Source organism: Rhineura floridana, chromosome 11 (assembly GCF_030035675.1).
Source record: "Rhineura floridana isolate rRhiFlo1 chromosome 11, rRhiFlo1.hap2, whole genome shotgun sequence".
NCBI classification, from domain to species: Eukaryota; Metazoa; Chordata; class Lepidosauria; order Squamata; family Rhineuridae; genus Rhineura; species Rhineura floridana.
The window spans coordinates 8163116-8182900 of NC_084490.1; the positions used below are offsets into that span (position 1 = coordinate 8163116).

At 44.5% G+C, this 19785-nt stretch overlaps 3 protein-coding genes across 3 annotated transcripts; all 3 read left to right on the forward strand.

Moving 5' to 3' along the window:
• Nucleotides 1–3452: 3452 nt before the first annotated feature.
• Nucleotides 3453–4463, forward strand: LOC133366944 (olfactory receptor 10G4-like). Its single transcript, XM_061590491.1, has one exon. It carries the CDS (start codon nt 3453–3455, stop codon nt 4461–4463), a length of 1011 nt encoding a protein of 336 aa, XP_061446475.1.
• A 7423-nt stretch (nt 4464–11886) lies between these two features.
• On the forward strand, nt 11887–12795 carry LOC133366257 (olfactory receptor 10G6-like). The gene has a single exon (XM_061589151.1). The coding sequence runs from the start codon at nt 11935–11937 to the stop codon at nt 12793–12795; it is 861 nt and encodes a 286-aa protein (XP_061445135.1). The 5' UTR covers nt 11887–11934.
• A 5285-nt stretch (nt 12796–18080) lies between these two features.
• Nucleotides 18081–18983, forward strand: LOC133366235 (olfactory receptor 10G6-like). Its single transcript, XM_061589099.1, has one exon. The coding sequence runs from the start codon at nt 18156–18158 to the stop codon at nt 18981–18983; it is 828 nt and encodes a 275-aa protein (XP_061445083.1). The 5' UTR covers nt 18081–18155.
• Nucleotides 18984–19785: the final 802 nt, after the last annotated feature.

A 19785-nucleotide genomic window follows, 5' to 3' on the forward strand; every position in this document is an offset into this window, starting at 1 on the left:
GCTGGTGCCCATTGGGAATGGAAGTGCAGAATGCAGAGCCAGAGCCAATGACTAGCAGAGCCAACTAATTCTAATTTTGTCCCCATTCTCCCTCCTGAGTTCTACAAGGGGCAACACTGAGACTGAGGAGGTGCCACTCCCTGGACTCACTGTAAATACCTACCCACCAACCCACCAACCCACCAACCCACCAACCCACCAACCAACTGTCAGGCCCAGGATGTGACTCAGGAACCAGACCAACGGCTGTAGTTAATTCGTGTTTTATTAGGGTAATGTCCAAACAAAGACTGCGTTTTCTCATGAAGCAATACAGGGATACAGGTCCTGCGGCATTGGGAGAAAGTTGACAGAGCAAGGGACTTGAAAAAGTACTCAGACCCCTGACCAGTGCTCCCATATTACAGAATTACAAATGGTACATTGTAATTTTGTTCAGTGCAGAGCTTGGAAAAGTTACTTTTTTAAACTACAACTCCCATCAGCCCCAGCCAGCATGGCCACTGGATTGGGCTGATGGGAGTTGTAGTTCAAAAAAGTAACTTTTCTAAGCTCTGGTTCTGTGTGATATTTTATTTTGAAACACTGAAACTCAAAATCAATTACTGTAAGGTGACATTGGTTTTATGTTAGGAAATGTTTGTAAAAAAAAATCTGCTCCAAATTTTACTTTATTGTCTTCGTAACCAGCTTTCTTCTAAGCTGATGCTTTCTTAACTCAGTGGAACAAGTGCCCACAGCATAAGCATTGTCATTAGCATTTTTGTCATCAATTACATTTTTGGCTAGAAAAAAACCCACAAATCGGCAGCAGCACAAGCTAATCAGGAACAAAAATCTGGCGGATCAGTACTGAAAGCTGAACTGTTGGAATTCAAACACATGGGAACCAGCTACTGAACCCCATCCATAATGCAAAATGGATCAGGATAAGATCAGAAGGAAGGATAAAAAAAGACAATTGTCCATATAATTCATTTCCCTTGTCTTAGGCTGCATTCAGACATGGGGTTGATTGTGTTATACTGATTATAACGATAGCGCTTCTGTCCCAATTTCTAACATTCCTTTCACACTGCAGTACCTGTTGCTTTAAGGAACTATGGCTTTTTGACCAATATACCACCATGTCGTGCTACATTTCATTCACACCAGTGGGGGTGGTGTGACACAAAAATGAACATCACTGGATATGTCGCTGCTCCCCCACCCTTTCTGCACATGCACACTTCTGTCCCCTGTGATTCCCCCATGTAAATGGCAGGAAAGAATTGTATGCTGGTGTACCACACCAAATTTAGTCACTTCACTCCTGCAATTTTCTGGGTCAATGGGGTTGTAAATTGATTTTTTCCTGGAAGCAATTAACATGGAAATGAGAGCTAAGCTTCCACTATATTCCTCTAGATTTCCAGCTGTGGCTTTTATGTCATGTGAAACATCAGATAAAATGTGGAAATTACCAGGTAAGAAAATGTCCGGAAAATGGAATAAACTGCTCTCCGAATGCAAGCTTAGTCCCAATCATAGTATCAAAACAGACAATCAAGTACACTGATGCAAGAGAATGATCTTCATTTCTTCCCCTCTCAGTCTCTATATATCAACCCTTCTCTCCCCTTCCCCCCAACTCCTCTTGGGCTTGTGGCTCTGTGGTTGCTATCACAGTTCAGGAATTCAGCCCGGTTTAGCAAGACCAAGATTAAGCTGATAGCATGTCCTATGATTTTTTTTTTCTGGTCAGCATTTACTGCTCATATCAACTTTGTTTTGGAGGCTTCCTGGATATTTATGGATGTTCACACAGTATTAAATTGTATCTCTGTGGTGTCTGGAAATCAATAATTTTAAAGGAAATACAGTTATTTTGAAATATTGATAAAATTATCATAAAAGGGTTACTTCTAGCTTCTAACCTTGCCCTACCTATTAATATAGGCAGGAAGCTTCTCTTACGCCCTGCAAGCCTAGATCAGTCTAAAATCAGCACCTTCCCTTCTTCCCTCCTGGCAGATGACCAGCGTGGATGTCAGGGAGCTTTCCCCAGGGATCTCCAGCTGAAGACTTTGAGCACAGGACTTGGCTAAAGCTTAGAACAGCAGTGTTGGAAGGGTCCTATAAGGCCATCGAGTCCAACCCCCTGTTCAATGCAGGAAGGTCCTTGCCTAGGAAATTGACACAATGGTCTTCACTGCACCAGGATGTTGGCAGTGGTGAAACAAGAGTCACAAAGGTCAGCCTTGGTTGCTCATTTAGGATGGGAGGATGAGGCAGGAATGCAGGATGAAGGAAGGGCCACTGAGGTCTTGGGGTGTAACAGAAGGTCAACTTAAGCATTTTATTCATTTTCTGCAAATGGTGATGATAAATTGGCAAAAGAGCTGAGCTCTTGCAAGAGGTGATGGTTTGATCTAGGCACTCTGATTGCCACATTTATCTCACCCCTTATTCCCTTATAATTATGCCTTAGGGAATGGCAATGGGGAATTTATGCATTTATTTATTTATTTGCAGCCTTCCTGCCCATAACAAAGTCTGGACTGGATGTACCTAACTCCAGCATATGACTGAAGAAACATAGCAGTAGATCTTTATCTTTTAAAAATGTGATTTGGCTTGCTGTTTCTTCTGGTTATAGCCTCAGTTGCATGCAATCCAGTGACTGCTTTCCAGTGTCTCATCACCCTTGCTATTTGAGGAATAATTTGGCAACCTCCCCCGGGATCACTGAATGTTTATAAAATGGTTTATGTTGTATGGAGCATCGACATTTCCAGCCAGACCATCTTGAAGAATCAGAACCAGAGAGGCTTCATAAATCTCTTCATGATGGCAAAACAATAAGCTGTGATGGAGTAAGAATTCAGAAAAGACTTTCAAACGTTTTGGCCCCAGATGTACCCATGGATGAATTTATTTAGCCCCTTGGAGGAACGGTAGCATGGATGAATCTTCTGAAGCCTTGTTTTTTGTATACCTGTCACTCTAGTAGAGAGGAAACTGGGTATCCTAAATCAGACTCAAGTTTGCTTTTGCTTTAATGAAGAGAGGCAAAATCAATGATCCTGAATTTGAAAGGGATTTAACCACACATTGCACCTATTAATTGTATAAGAATGCTATTCCTGGTGAGTTCTCTCAAATCCAGATTGACCTGGATCTATGTGAACATGAACATATTGTGCTGAGTCAGAAGAATACTGGTCCATCTAGCCCAGAATGATCTCTTCTGACTGGCAGTGGTTCTTTAGGGTCTCAGGCAGAGATCTTTCCCAGCTTCATTGCCTGAGCTTGGTGTAACTGGAAATGCTGATGATTAGGGATGAAACAACCTGTCAATTTTTGTTCTCTCACTTTCTCAGTTTTCCAGTCTTAAATTCAGGAATTCCACATTTCTGCAGCAATTTGCATTTTTTTAAAAATCCACATAAAATTCTCCAGCAACCTAGAACATGGATCAGAGCAGGAACTGGAGGATGGCAACTGAGCTCATCTCAGTGGGCTTCACACAAACTGACTGGGTAGCCAGTCACAACTGGACTACTGTATCTGAATTCATCCTGATGGGCCTTCCCCATGCGCCAGAGATGGGCACCCTGCTCTTTTTGCTGTTCTTGGTCATCTACCTCATTACTATAATGGGGAACTCTCTAGTCTTGGTGGCCATCTGGGTCGACCCACTTCTTCACAAGCCAATGTACTTCTTTTTAAGCAACCTCTCCTTCCTTGACTTCTGGTTCTCCACAGTTACCCTTCCTAAGATGCTCCAGGGCTTCCTAGAACCTCATGGCACAGTCATTTCCTTCATGGGCTGCCTCGTTCAGCTATATTTCTCCCAGCTGTTGGGAAGCACTGAGTGTTTCCTCTACACAATCATGTCCTATGACCGGTATTTGGCAATCTGCCACCCACTCCACTACAGCTCCATCATGGACAGGATGATGACCGTTCGTCTGGCCATTGTCACATGGGTAATGGGTTTCTTTCATTCTCTTCTGCATACATCCTTGACATTCCACCTAACCTACTGTGGACCTTGGAAGATTGATCATTTCTTCTGTGATCCAACCCCTCTCTTGGAGATTGCATGCACAAATACCTCCATCAATGAAGCCATGATCTTCTTCAGTATTGGCGTTGTGGCCCTGGTCTGCCTCCTCCTCATTCTGCTTTCCTACGGGAGCATCTTGAGGGTCATCTTGAAGCTTGGCAATGCGGAGAGGAGGTACAATGCATTTTCCACTTGTGCTTCCCATTTCACAGCTGTGGCTTGCTTCTACATCCCTTGTGTCATCACCTACATGCGTCCCCACTCAAAAAGCACCCTAGATAGGATTGTGTCTATTTTTTATACCATCCTCACCCCTTTGCTGAACCCACTGATCTACACTCTGAGGAACAAGGAGATGAAGGCAGCTCTGCATAGGCTGAGGCACAGGGCAAAATGTGCACCTGGTAAATAAAAGCCATTCATCAGTAGTTATATTGCAGGGCAGATAACAGGACATTTCCACACCATAGCCTTAAGCTCCTTTCATTGTCATTCTCTTCCTATGGGACCCTGGTAATTGTAGATGTTGAGAATATGGGTATTCTAACCTTTTCCAATTCTGCAATACCTTTCTTGAGATGGATCCACCAGAACTGCACACAGCAAGACCATAGATTTATCCAGAAACATCATAATACTAACCATCTTATTTTAAATCCCCTTTCCTTTTCCCTAGCATAGGATCTATCTTCACAGGTACCCACACTGAGAAAAAATGTGCTTCCCACCTTGATCCTAAGATCACTTTCCTTATTATTTAAGCTTCAGTTCAGCCCCCATTGGTGTCTTTTTTCAGAATGGTCTATGTCCAGAATTGGCAATACATAAACAGATTGTGAGGAGCTCTAAGCAGATCTCTCCAAACTGGGTTAATGGGCATTAAAATGGCAAATGCAGTTCAATGTCAGCAAGCGTAAAGTAATGGACAATGGGGCAAAATATCCTAACTTCCCTTACACACTCATGGGGTCTGAACTGGCAGTGACAGACTAGGAACGAGACCTTGGGGTCATATGGATAGCTCGGTGAAGATGTCGACCCAATGTGTGGCAGCTGTGAATAAGGCAAAATCCATGACAGGGATTATTAGTAGGGTTGCCAGGTTCCTGGCTGAGACCAATCCTGTATCTTTAGGAGAAGAGAAAGTCAGCCAAGTGCAGGTGTTCTTGCAACACTGTAATAGCAAAAACCACAAGGTGGAATTCTCCCTTCCCCCTGCACAACTTTTTAAAGATACAGAAGACCTCTTGGAGGACAGGCCTGGCAACCAACTTTAAAAGTTGTGCAGGGGGAAGGGGGAATTCCACCTTGTGGTTTTTCCCATTACAGTGTTGCAAGAACACCTGCACTTGGCTGACTTTCTCTTCTAAAAATACAGGATCAGTCTCAGGCCAGGAACCTGGCAACCCTAATTATTAGGGAAGGGATGGAAAATAAAACTGCCATTATTGTAAATCTTTTTGTACAAATCTATGGTGTGACAATGCTTGAAATACTGTGCATAGTCCTGACCACCTCACCGCAAAGAGGATATTGTATAGCACGAAAAGGGAAACCAAAATTATCCAATGGCTGGAGCAACTACTGCTACTCAGGTCATTTGGGGGTGAAATTTGCAAGCTTAGTGAAGGTGATCACCCCAGCAGCTGTGGAGGTGAAAGGAAGCAAACTTTGATCAAGGTTTAAGCAAGTCTGAATGTCTGTTTTAGAGCAGAAAGGTACCCTTTCTGTTTGCCTGGATCTCATGCTGCAACATGAGAACAGAAGGCATGGCAAGGCTTTGGTCAACATCATGTACAAGGTGAGGAAGATGCAAGACTCATTAGCTGCTCCGAGTGACTCTCACGGGTCTCTCTGTATCCCCATAAGGCTTGTGATAATGTCAACCCCCAAAACAATGGAAAATTGTTTCAAAAGGTGTTTAGCTGATAACCTGATAACACAGCAGAGTTTATTTGTGAGCAAGGGGGGAATTAAAGGAACCAATCAACAGGCAGGAAAGAGGTTTCTGGGATGCTGAGGGACAGAGAGAAATGACTCTTCCTTCTCTGGACTCCTCTTAGCATCACCTCCACAGAAGCACCTTTTTTCTAATGTCTTTTTATGCTGTAAGGTTTCTCTGGCAACACACAGAGAAGAAAACTTTGCTTGCTTCTTGCAATGATATCACCCTGGGTTAAGTGTTGAGCTTCTCACATACTTTTTGTACAGCTCTGTTTGTTTTATTCCTAGGTGAAGTTCAGATTTCACTATTCTATTTTTAAAAGGTTTTTTTAAAAAACCTGGATTAATGTTTCTGTTTGGATTTTCCTGGTGTTTTGCCAGATGCCTAGCCCCTGGTCTGGCACAAAGCAGTTCAGTTTGAAATTGCAAAAGAACAATGAACGCTTCTGGTGGTGAAGACGTTAAATGGTTTATTAAGCAAAGCTGTGTACATTAAGCTGTCATTTGCAAGCAATAAAACACTAAAATGAAACTGTTGGCTAGTGGGTGTCTGCCTCCCCACCTGCCTGTGCATCTTGCTGACATGTGTTTTGCTGGCTGGAAACCTCACAAACAGCCAGCGAGGATTCTTGCTGGAAACTCTGCCTGAAGCTTTGACTTTAGGTTGCTTAGAGGCTTTCAAGGCCCCTGGAGGCTTAATCTTGTTGTTATTTTGAAGCTTAATCTCCCCAATCTAGGGCTCCTTTATTTATACCCAAAAGACCCTCTGGGAAGGGGCACCTTATACCTATTAGATCATTATATTCCTAGCACCTAGATTGCTGGTTTCTCACACAGGTGCCCTTTGTTTATCTTTCCTGACCCTGAATCTGCTACCATCTGGCCTTGGAAATATAGCTGCGATGCTTATTCCCAGGTTTTGCTCATGCCCTCTATTAATGAGCTCATGGGCATGACTGCTTTCTTTTGACTACCAAGATCCTTCTCTGGCTCTTGTTTACATAAGCAGAGTGAGGACATTCATAAATCAATTAAGCTCACTGTCCCTTCAGAGCTTGAGAAAGCCACAAACAAGCTCACATAGCAGAGCAGGGATGTGAGACAAGCTGATTGTTTTGGTTAACTGAACAACTTTCCCAAGTGCTGTTTTTGAACACAGACAGCATGCAGAAAGCCTGTGTTTTAAGCTCTCCAGATCCCAATACATTGCAATTACAGGGTGCAAAGCAATAAGCACCCTAATAAATCAGGGGTATGAGGCATGAATTGTGGGACAGAGCCATGCATATGTCATCCTAAGCCTCCTCGATTTACACCTAGATTCTTCCAGAGATATGTGGCACTACACCTGGATCCTATATCTTGGAAACCAGATTGATTTCTCTGGTAACATGCACTGAAAACCACAGGAGCCTGTCTCCTGAAATTTCACTCTGGATTGGTAGCTATGTTCTTCTCTTAAACTATATTGCTTTGAAAGGTTTTATATGTTGCTGTACATATGTTTTGTGAGAGGGTGGGATATCAACAACTTTATAAATAAATAAATAAAAGACCATGTGGTTTGGATGTTGTTAATTTTTATTTTGCGTATTATTCCTCTGTGTAAACTTAAGCTGAATATTTAAGCTTACATATCTATGTTCTATTTTGTTTTTCCATGTAAATATTATTTGCATGTACTTTTCCTGATTTCTCCCTTCCCCAATATTCACTTATGCATGATGTGCTGACTGGTCATCACATTCTCTCCCATTGGGACAAATTAAGAACCTTATTTTTCAGGTTATACAAATAAAATAAGCATCACATCATTCAGGTGCCAGAATCAGTAACAACTACACAATATTTATTGGACCACTTTGAGATTTACCATACAGTCCTGTGCATGTTTACTCTAAAGTAAGTCCCACAATGGGGCTTCCTCCTAGGTCTGTAGCAGCCTATACCAACCTGATGCCCTCTAGACGTTTTGGACTACAACTCTCATCAGCCCCTGCCACTACCCTCTGTGTCACTGGAGCAAATTAAGAACTGCAATTTCAATGCCTCTGTGAGGAAAGGTTACAAAAATTGGGTTTGCTTTAAGTTTAGAAAAAAGGTGAGAAAGGAGGGACATAGAGATCTATAAAATCATGCATGGTGTGGAGAAAGTGCTTAGAGAGTTTTTTTCTCCCTCTCTCATAACACTAGAACTTGTGGACATCCAAGTTGAATGTTGGAAGCTGAATGTTGGCAGGTTCAGGACAGACAAAAGAAAGTACTTCTTCATGCAGTATATAGTTAAACTATAGGATTAGCTCCTACCAGAGGCAGTGATGGCCACCAACTTGGGTGGCTTTAAATGAGGATTAGACAAATTTGTGGAGGATGAGGCTATCAATGGCCTTCATACCCTGCTACTGTCTTAGTGTGCACATCACACCCCACTCCTCTCCATGGCCACCATGGGCACTGTCACCACAGATTCCTACTGAGAGGGAGTTCCACTGAGTTGGGCTCACTACTCCAAAGGCACAACTCCTCAGTGAAATGAAACTCCCAGCATACACAGCTGTTCCTGTCTGCAACCATCAGCAGCTGTGTGTACTGGGAGTTTCATTCTGTTTCCTGAGTCCTAACTGAGCAGAACAGAGGAAGTTGCCTCAGCTGGTCCAGAGGATACACAAGTGAGCCAGCTCTCAGAGAGCGGGTGAACAGGGAGAGCTAAAAGGATTTTGGCAATGGAGTTCAGTGGGGGAAATCAAGGGGAAGGCCCTCCCAAAAATGTTCTTGTAGCGCACATCATACACTAGTGGGACTCTCCTGTTAATCTTCAAGGAGGACATGACAAAGCACAGGTCATTCCAGTACAAGTAGAAAAATAGAAAAAGGTAATAGAGTTATATCCAGTACTAGTCTTACTCAGAGTTGATCCACTGAAGTTAAACAACAGAACAGCAGCCTCCCAAATCAGGCCGACAGCACATCTAGACTAGCATCATGTTCTCTCTGTGGTTCTGTAAAACAATTAGCCAGCAGCTGCCTCTGCAGGGGCTTGGGTGTAAAGCAGATAAGTGAGGGAGAGGGTCAAGGGGTCTCAGAGCACATACAAGCTCATCTTCCAAAAGGAGAAGTCAGTTTAGAAAGCAAGGTCCGATATTCTAACAAGGCAATCCTGGTTTCAAGGCATGGCTGACGAAGATCTGACGCTGGTGTCTGATGTTGCTTCCAGCAAAGGACAAATGGCATCTCACTGCCCTTTAAGCTCCCCTCCCTGGTTCAGGTGCTAGCAATCAGTCCTCCAACTCCCGGGAGCTTGTAGCCTGTTGCTCTGCTACTCGCAGGGGTCTTCACTCTGCAGGGAGTGGAGGGGCATCCTGTTCACTCTCTGAGTCTGACTGAGGGCCTCCAGCTGTATCCTGAACATCTTCCAGTGGTGGGAGGTCTGGAGCTGCTTCTGAAGTGGGTCTGCTTGTTCCCTCTCCTGGGTCTGCTGTGCCAACCCCCTGCTCCTCAACCTCCTCTGAGGACTCATCCGATGGAGGCATGACAGTGAATAATTTTCTGGACTGACTCTGCCCACCCAGACTGCCCATTGGAACTTCTTGAACAAGTTCTTCTTGAGCTGTGATGTGTGACTTGTGTTCTTGGTGGTTCTTCAGTGTTGAACCTGGCTTGTTCCTCAGTCCTGCCTTGCTCATCAGTTCTGGCCATGGCCTTCCTCATAGTTCCTGGTTGCTGGCTGCTTACTCACTCCAGATTCCTGCCCACAACCCAGCCTTGACATTAAAACCATTGTTTGCAAATAACAGTTCCCCAGCAAAGTTCCTGGCAACAATAATTTTGTTTCTTCCAAATAGTTTTTAATGACACCCAGTGGGAGCTGATGAAAGCATTGGACATAGGCATGTTCTCCAAAGTGCCCATGTCCAAGGGGAATGAGCAAGCAGATGGCATGGAACTCACAGAAGACACATTATAAAGTCACTGGGGGAGAGAAAATGTATCTCTCTTGATGAAGACTCTTCATGGAGAACATTCAGCTGATCCATTATCCCACACAGCTCTCCTGAATTAAAGAAGTGCTCGGATCACTTCTAAATTTATCTCACTGAAGTAGATGTGAAAGCCTGAAGAAATACCAGAATGCATCTCAGAAGAAACAAATAGGAATGAAAGGAAATCTGATTTTTGTGCCCTGGGGCTGCACTGGCCACAACACACGTGATAGCCTTTAAAGTCCTGCAACACCCTTGGTCGATTTATCTGCAGCAGGAAGAGAAATCTTCTTTCAGGATCTCCTCTGTACACTCAATTAGCCGGTGTTATGCCTGCATGAAGGTACACCTGGGGCAATTCAAATGAAATTTCTTTCACTGAGAAGCCAGGACTGACATTGTTAAAACCTCAGAAGAATCTTCTGTATAGAAACAAACAAATGATGTGAAGGTAACAGTAACAGGTATGCTTCTACAAGCATTTGCTGATGGCATTTCGTTAAGCAACCAAATTATCCTAAAATCCATCTGCAGTTACCATCTGTTCTTCCCAGGTAATACCATCAGACAGAAATTCTATAGCAGGAATATCATCTCACCAAAAAGGTAATTAGCATTAGTGTTAATGGCTTCTGTCATATAGGAACCTGGATTATATAACTACGTTCAAAGCAGCTACAGATGCCGGAATAGTATTTGAAGAGACAGCTCATGGTAGACACATTGTATGAGTGGATTCCTGATGTCATTGGATTCTTGGATGATTTATGACTTTCCTTCATTGCTGTTTGTTTCCCCAGTTTATCACTGAAGTTTAGGTGAAACGTCTGCAAATCTGAACGTTTGTTTTTCCCCAGTCCTTGGAACAGACCAGTCCACTGAACCCAAATGAGTAGCAGGAAGGAAACCTTAAAAAAATATGCTCACTTTCATTTTTCGGTAGAAACTAGTTTGCAACTGATAGAGGAGGAGGAGGCGGGTGTCAGGACCATATTCTTTCCAGTCCTGTTTTAATGCCAAATTCATAGATTGTGTTCCTGACCGTATGAGAAGTGCTTTGCCCACCTGATTACCTAAGGAATTGATTTCCAACAGTTCACCAGTTGTTTTGCTTCCTATGAAGCCAAAGTTTGGCAAACCTTTTGAAATTGGGCTCTTTTCCATATTTGTGCTACTTTCCTGGTACCCCAAACTCAAACCAGTTGTTGTGCCTACATGTGAATTGGTAAAGATCGTTGCAAGCCATTGTGAGCATACAGCTCGCTCTTTCACACAAGGTTCTGTAGATGGGGATAGATATTTCATATTACAATTTAAAACAATAATTTGAATGGAAATGCAACACATGGGGAGGCATGAGAAGAAATCATCAGCTCTTTGTCTTGTTCCTCCTCCTAAATCACATTCAAATTATGGAATAGTGAGTGTGGAGTCACCCCCACAAATTCCATGCCGATCACTAAGGATTAATTGGTAGGGGAGACCAGAAGTAGGTGGAGCTAGAACCAATGGCAGGCAGAGCCAACTCTATCTAGTGCTGTCCACACCCTCCTCTCTGCTGAGTTCTACAATGGGTGACATTGAAACTAAGAGGGAGGAACCTAGCAAGATGTGCCATCCCATAGACCAATCATAAGTAGGAAGGCTGGCAGGTGGACTCTGGCTGAGGGCAGACTGAGGTGGGTGGAGCTGTGCTCCCTTCACTTTAATTGGACTAGCCTCCACTGTATTGGACGGAGGCCAACATCTGCTTCTATGGATTATGCCCCTCCCTGGAACTATATAGGTCCACACACCTTTAAAAAACATTGTTGTCAGTAGTGATATCCCCCAATCCCATTCATTCCCTAAAAGAGATGCGGGATTTATCTTACTGGTACAAGCATCCTACCAATGTTGTGTCCAAATCAAACAGCACCAACAGAGTTTGTCCTCTCTGGGTTCTCATACCCGCAAGAGATGAAGGTCCCTTTGTTCCTCTTCTTCTTGCTCATGTTCATACTGACTCTGTCCGGAAATTCCCTGATCCTCTGGGTGGTGGCTTCTGACCTCCAGTTGCACAAGCCGATGTACTGGTTCCTCTGCCATCTGTCCATCCTGGACATGGCTTTCTCATCTGTCGTTGTTCCCAAAGTGATTGCAGGATTCTTTCCTGGTGGAAAAGCCATCTCCTATGCTGGCTGTGTCTCCCAGTTATTTTTCTTCCACTTCCTTGGTTGCTCAGAGAGTCTCCTTTACACCTTGATGGCTTATGACCGGTTCTTGGCCATTTGTAAGCCCCTCCATTACAGCAATATCATGAATTGGAAAGCCTGCCTCGGTCTCTCCCTGGGGACAATGATTGGAGGCTGCCTGAACTCAATGCTGGAGACTACCCTCACCTTCCGCTTGCCGTACGGAGAGAGCAACTATGTTGACTACATCTTCTGTGACATTCCTGCAGTGTTGAAGCTGGCGTGTGCTGACACAAAGCTCAATCAGATGGTCCTCTTGATTGACATCGGCCTTGTGGCGATGGCATGCTTCCTTCTTATCCTGACCTCCTACGTGTACATCATCTCAGCTATTGTGAGGATCAGCAGCAGGGAAGGGCGTTGCCGGGCCTTCTCAACTTGCACAGCCCATCTTACTGTGGTGGGGATATATTACCTGCCTGTGGTTTATCGCTATCTGAGGCCAGCTTCTCAGGACTCCATGGATGGTGTGGTGTGCATGTTCTACACCACGATAACCCCATTTTTGAACCCAGTCATATACACACTGAGGAACAAAGAGATGAAGTCTGCTCTGGTGAAAAGATGGGGTGGGAATGCACAGTAAACACCACCCATGATCACATAGCCATATTTTCTTCCTTCTAGCATGCCCAATCATGTCAACTCAGATTGGCTTCTCCATGTGATGAAATGGTTGTGGGAGTGGAACCAAAGGAAGGGAGTATGGGACATATGTAACCACTGTTGTGGATAGCTGGGCTCCATTTAAAGTGTTGGATGAGATATATGAAGGGGGATAGTTGTCCAGGGTCTCAGGGGCTCTTAGCACCCCTACTCTTTTGTGAGCCAGTTTCCTGCAGGTCTCTTATGTCTCCAGCATCCTGTGAACCAATGAACATCAGTATGGCTGGGGGGGGGGGTTGGCTGTGATTATTATGAAGGGACTCTAGCACTTCTGAATTTGCCACCATACTACTGGATATATGTGGGTGTACTTTTAGGAAGCCCACTTCTGAATTTATCAGAGTCTGTCTTCGTTGTTTGACTCTGTGATTCAACCATGTTCCAAGTTGAGGCTGGCACAAAGTTTCAGTAAAAACAGACGAGTAAAAAATATTAGAATGCTATTTTTGGTCAATATTTGGGATCCCTCTTCTGCAGTGAAAACGGATGATTTGTTCATCATAAATCGTATTTCTCAGGATTAGCTATTTTTGCATTAAAGCCAATATGGTTTTGAAAAGCAAGTGCATGTTGAGGTAACACTGCATTCCATTACATGATGTTTCATATGCTAATCTCTAATAATCAGTTTTGTTAAGGATGGATATGTGTATGGAGGGGGTGAAGGAAAATTGAACATAGGAACATATGAAAAATTGTGCTGGATCAGGCGAAAGGCCTGTGTAATCCAGCAACCTGTTGTCATAGTAAATAACCAGATGCTTATGAGAAGCCCAAAAGCAGGAGCCAAGTGGAACAGTGCTCTCTCCACTCGTGATTCTCAGTAACTGGAATACATAGGCATACTGCCTCCAACAGTGGAGGTAGAATGTAGCCATAGAATCACAGAATCATAGAACAGTAGGGTTGGAAGAGGCCTATAAGGCTATTGAGTCCAACCACCTGCTCTTAAAGCATACCCGACAGGTGGCTGTCCAGCTGCCTCTTGAATGCCTCCAGTGTTGGAGAGCCCACCATCTCCCTAGGTCATTGGTTCCATTATCATACTGCTCTAACAGAAAGTTTTTCCTGATATTCAGTCGAAATCTGGCTTGAGCCCATTGTTCCATGTCCTGCACTCTGGGATGATCAAGTGATCATGATCACAGCTAGCTTCATGTTCTATTGTCTTTATGCCATTTTCCATTTTATTTTATATTATTTTCAAATAATAGCTTCTTCGGGAACATACATAGGATTGAGCGATTAGGTTGCAATTCTAACTCCACTTGCCCGGCAGTGAGCTCCACTGAATTCATGGTTAGGACTGTGCCGCTGATCTGTGATTCTCCCCTGTCCCACTCCCAGGCATCAGATGTCTTTTAAGCTTCGGAGTGGTGGCTGTTTTTCAAGACATGGTTATATCTAAGAAAAATCCAAACATCACAAATATTTTATTTAATTTGTTAGATAGTTTAAAACACTTCTAAACTTAGTGTTTAAAAATCTCTATGTTGTGTACAAATACAGCATAAAAACAATAAAACAGTATCAAAAAATAGTTATACAATAGTATATTTTTGTAAAAATGTATTAAAATAGATTAAAACAGGGATTCAGTAAGAACCATGTCCTAACTCCTGGATCAGGAAAAGCCTGGGCAAAAGGGCATGTCTTTACAAGATGTATGAAGCAACTGATACTGCTTCATGTATGGCAGGAAGAAGGGCACTCCATAGTGCTGGGGCAGAATACATGGCGCTAATTGGCCTTACCCCCAATGTTGTGTCATGCCAATGTGTTACCTCAAAGATCGTCTCACCCCTTTATAACCCGTCAGTCACTGCAGTCTATAGGCAAGAGCCTCCCGCACATACCGTTTTAGCAGGAGGCCCGTTTTGCACAATGTAGGGATCAGGACTTTAGTGCTGTGGCAACTACCCTTTGGAATCTGCTCCCCTTAAATACTAGGCAGGCACCATCTCTGTTGTCCTCCACTAAAGACCTTCTTTCAACAAGCCTTTTAAGCAGAGACCTTTGCCCCAGTCTGCATCTGTTTTTAAGATATTTTTATGGTTTGATCACTTGTTGTTTGCTGCCCTGGGCTTCTTTGGAAGGAAAGGTGGGATATATTTAAATAGTAGTAGGAGTAGCAGTAGTAGTAAATTGTGGGGCAATTCAAGTGGCTGCTCACTGATGGCAGCATCAGTTCTCTGTGATGGGCCCTGTCACTGAGCAAGCTCCATCCTGTTGGCACTCTTGCTACCTGCTGGGCTGCCTGGTAAGCGGTCCATGGCCCAACCCAGTGGCAGACAGAGAAGAAAGAGAGAGAGTTGAGGGACCAGCACTGAAAGCAAAACAGAAGAAGAGCCCAGCAACAGAGGGAAGAACCACAGCAGAGGGGTCGCCTGAGGACCACCTCCAAACTGGAGCCAGCCCTGTCTTTGACTATATCAAACCCCAATACTGCACTCTTACACCTTGGTCAGGTTTGTGGCCTTCCAGATGTTGCCGAGCTACAACTCGCATCAGCCCCAGCAACAATGGCCAATGGCCAAGGATGTTGGGAGTTGTAGTTCAGCAACATCTGGAGAGTCAAAGGTTCCCCCACCCGGCCTAGGTGTATGTGCTTTCATTCTGATGAACCCAATCATTGGTGAGGGAGGGGGTTAATTTCATTCCTTGATCACCTCTTCCAACAAAGATGGAGAATAAATGGTAATGGAACAGTACTGCGGACTGAGCTATGTAGTTCACTACTATCTAGTAGTGGGCCAGAATCGGCCAGTGGCATTCTGGTCCGATGGGAGCGGTTTCAGCCTCTTCTCGCTGAGGAAGTGGACAAGGTGTTCTCTACTGTGAAGCCAACCACTTGTCTGCTTGATCCTTGCCCCTCGTGGCTCATTGTGAGCTGCAAGGAGAAACTGGGTGAAGGGATCAAGGCGGTGGTAAATGCATCCTTGGAAGAGGGTGCAATGCCATCAGCCCTCAAGGAGGCAGTGATAAGGCCCATCTTGAAAAAGCCCTCCTTGGATCCCCAAGAGTTGAATAACTTTCGCCCAGTTTCTAATTTACCATTCTTAGGCAAGGTGATAGAGCGAGTGGTGGCTAAACAACTACAGACGCACTTGGATGAAGCGGATTATTTAGATCCATTCCAATCGGGCTTCAGGACTGGACATGGAACTGAAACAGCCTTGGTCGCCCTGGTAGATGATATGAGGAGGGCGTTGGATAGGGGAGAATATACCTTCCTCGTCCTCCTGGATCTCTCAGCGGCTTTTGATACCGTCGACCACGGTATCTTGTTAAGCCGCCTAGAGGGATTAGGGATGGGGGGCACTGTTCTACGGTGGTTCCATTCCTATCTCTCAGGCAGGTACCAACGGGTAGCATTGGGGGATGAGGTTTCAGACCCTTGGCCTCTCACTTGTGGAGTGCCACAGGGTTCTATCCTCTCCCCCATGCTATTTAACATCTATGTGAAGCCGCTGGGAGCCATCATCAGGAGTTTTGGGCTGCAGTGTCACCAATATGCGGATGACACTCAGCTCTATCTCTCATTTACGTCCTCACCAGAGGTGGCTGTGGAGACCATGTCCAAGTGCCTGGAGTCCATTAGTGGATGGATGGGCGAGAACAGGCTGAAGCTAAATCCTGATAAGACTGAGGTGTTACTCATGGGTGATAAGAGAAGGTTGGGAGACATCGACTTGGTGTTTAACGGGGTAAGATTGCCCCTGAAGGATCAGGTCCGCAGCCTCGGGGTCATTCTTGACTCCCAGCTGTCCATGGAAGCTCAAGTTTCGGCAGTGAGCCAGGCAGCTTGGTATCAATTACATCTGATACAGAGGCTGCGACCCTACCTTCCTGTACAGCTTCTCCCGCGAGTGATACATGCCCTGGTCTCCTCTCGCTTAGACTATTGTAATGCGCACTACGTGGGGTTACCCTTGAAGACGGTCCGGAAACTCCAGCTGGTGCAGAATGCGGCGGCACGCTTGATTACGCATAGCCGTCGCCGGGAACACATCACTCTGGTGTTGATAGATCTTCACTGGCTACCAGTGGTTTACCGGGCCCAATTCAAGGTGTTGGTATTGACCTTTAAAATCCTATATGGTTTCGGCCCGGTTTATCTAAAGGACCGCCTCCAGTATCACCAATTGAGCCGCCTTACAAGATCAGCCATGCAGGATCTCCTCTCGGTCCCACCGGCCAAAACAGCTCAGCTGGTGCGGACCAGAGGGCGGGCGTTCTCAGTAGTGGCTCCCACCCTCTGGAATTCCCTCCCCTACGATCTTCGACATGCCTCCTCCCTGATGAGCTTTTGACGAGCGTTAAAGACCTGGCTCTTCAGGCAGGCCTACAGGAATTCGAGCTAGATTAGTTGTAATCTTTTAACTGATGTTTTGATGTTAGTTTTAATTGATGAATATGGTTGTATTTATTGTATTGTACATTGTACTTGTTGCTGCTGTAAGTCGCCTAGAGTGTCCAAAAATTGGACAGATAGGCGACTAACAAATTAAAGTTTATTTATTATTATTATTATCGCTTGGTAGCATTTGCTGTGGCAGCTGGACCCACTATGGAGTACTCAGATGGCAGCTTTGTCTTCCAGTTTTTAATCATGTGGAAAGTCAGTCATGGATGGGACAACACCCCTCCTCTCCCAATAGATGTCCAAATTAATATGATTGTGATGTGCATAACTGAACACAGGGTTGCCTCATGGAATGGTTCCTTGGCATTCCCCCAAAGGAAGTAACATTTTAATGAAGGCCTCTGGAGTATCCACTGGTAACATCATTAACTCACAAAAAACCCAGGTCTCAAAAGGGTATATCCCAGTGATCCAAGGGATGCAAAATGATTAGAGAGCAGAGAAGGGAGAAAAAGGTTATAAAGATGAGAGATCAGAACAAAAGGAGTGGGAGTTGAAGAAGAGCAAAGTGTATTACCTAGGATGCTCTTGCCGTTTATATCAGGTGACAAAGGGGTTGCTAGATGTAAAGAATCGTGAAATTGCATGCACCCACAATAGTTCACTCTCTGTTTGCTGCATTTCTGGGGGAGCATCTACGTGGAAATGACTCTGAGCTGACACATCCCACCAAAAGATTGTGACTTGCGTTGACTGGCATTTGTGACCACTATCCCCATGAATTTTGTTCTATCATGATGAGTACTGCCTGAATGGAGTGTGGAAATGTAACGTCAGTGCTTGTACATTTTGAACTTTTGGGATTCGTATATCCCAAAGACCTAAAGTTCCTGTTGCTTGTCTTCTTCTTCCTTATGTACATACTGTCTCTTTTTGGAAATGGCTTGATCCTCTTAGTGGTAGCCCTGGAGCCTCGTTTGCACAAGCCTATGTATTGGTTCCTCTGTCACCTGTCCATGATGGATATGATGGTCTCCTCAGTGGTGGTGCCCAAGCTGATAGTTTGGCTGATTGAAGGAAATGGGGTCATCTCCTTTGCGGGTTGTGTGTCCCAGCTTTTCTTCTTCCACTTCCTGGGCTGCACAGAATGCTTCCTATACACTGTGATGGCCTTTGATCGCTTCCTGGCCATCTGCAAACCACTCCATTACAGCACAATCATGAACCACCAAATTTGCTTCTGCCTGTCGATCGGCACCTGGTTTGGAGGCTGCCTGCACTCAGTGATTCAGACATCCCTCACCTTCCGTTTGCCATATGGTCGGGGAAGCCAGGTGAGCTACATCTTCTGTGACATCCCAGCTGTGCTGAAGCTGGCCTGTGCAGACACATCCCTCAATGAGATGGTGACTTTTGTTGATATTGGGTTTGTGGCTATGACCTGCTTCCTCCTGATCCTGACATCCTATGTGTACATAATTTCTGCCATCCTGAGGATACCCACTGCCAAAGGGAGAAACAGAGCTTTCTCCACTTGCACATCCCATGTTACCTTAGTGGTGATATACTATGTACCTGTGGTTTACAACTACCTGCGTCCACCATCTCAGGACTCCCTTGATGGTGTTGTTGGCATGTTCTACACAGCAGTGACCCCATTCTTAAACCCTCTCATATACACGCTACGGAACAATGAGATGAAAGTGGGTGTGAAGAAATTGTTCAATAGGAAGCCACTGTGAGAACAGGATGCTGAACTTGATGGGCCATCTCCTTGATCCAGCATGCTCTCCTTTTGCTCCCACAGTGCTCCCTTAACTGAGATCATTTTCTTGAAAATAAGTCAGACAAAGCAAATTCAGCACAAACATGTTTCAAAAATTATATGAATCCTTGCATTCCAATAGTTAAGAATATCTTGAGATTTTATGAGCAGCTGATTCTTGGTCAGTGCCAGAGAAGACAGACCCCATGGCTGGCAACCTGAACATGCAACATTCAACTTATCTCTGCTCTCTTCTTTTCTATCATTTACAGCCTTTTGTACAGGACAACAATCTGTAACCACACAATCTTCTTGGTCTGTACCACTTATTTGTTGGTCTTGGGAGAAGATGATATTGGGGAAAATCCAACAGGATCTGAGGAGTTTCTGGTTCAGGATGACTCATCCCTTAGAGAAGAGCATAGAAATATTTCTAACTGTCTAAGTGTACTAAGGTAGAACCAGGCAATCAAGGTGCAAGAGTACATAATAGCCAGTGAAATTTGGGGGGGAGATGTCACATGCCAAAAACAATAGGAGAGAGACAGCATGTATTGGTTTTTATATGCTAATGTTTGAAGCCTCTCTGCCAAGATCTGGAGTTCTTGGTTAAAATGAGAGCACATAGTGGGATTAATGGGAAAACTGGCACAATGGAAGGAACCACTGGTACAGAGTTATCCCTGGATATGAACTCTAGAACAGGGGTTACCAATGCCTCCAGATGTTGTTGGACTACAATTCCCATAATTCCTCAGCATTGGTTGTGCTGACTGGGG

Coding starts and splice junctions, on each gene's coding strand:
- LOC133366235 (XM_061589099.1), top strand. CDS start 18,156: ATGTACATACTGTCTCTTTTTGGAAATGGCTTGATCCTCTTAGTGGTA.
- LOC133366257 (XM_061589151.1), top strand. CDS start 11,935: ATGAAGGTCCCTTTGTTCCTCTTCTTCTTGCTCATGTTCATACTGACT.
- LOC133366944 (XM_061590491.1), top strand. CDS start 3,453: ATGGATCAGAGCAGGAACTGGAGGATGGCAACTGAGCTCATCTCAGTG.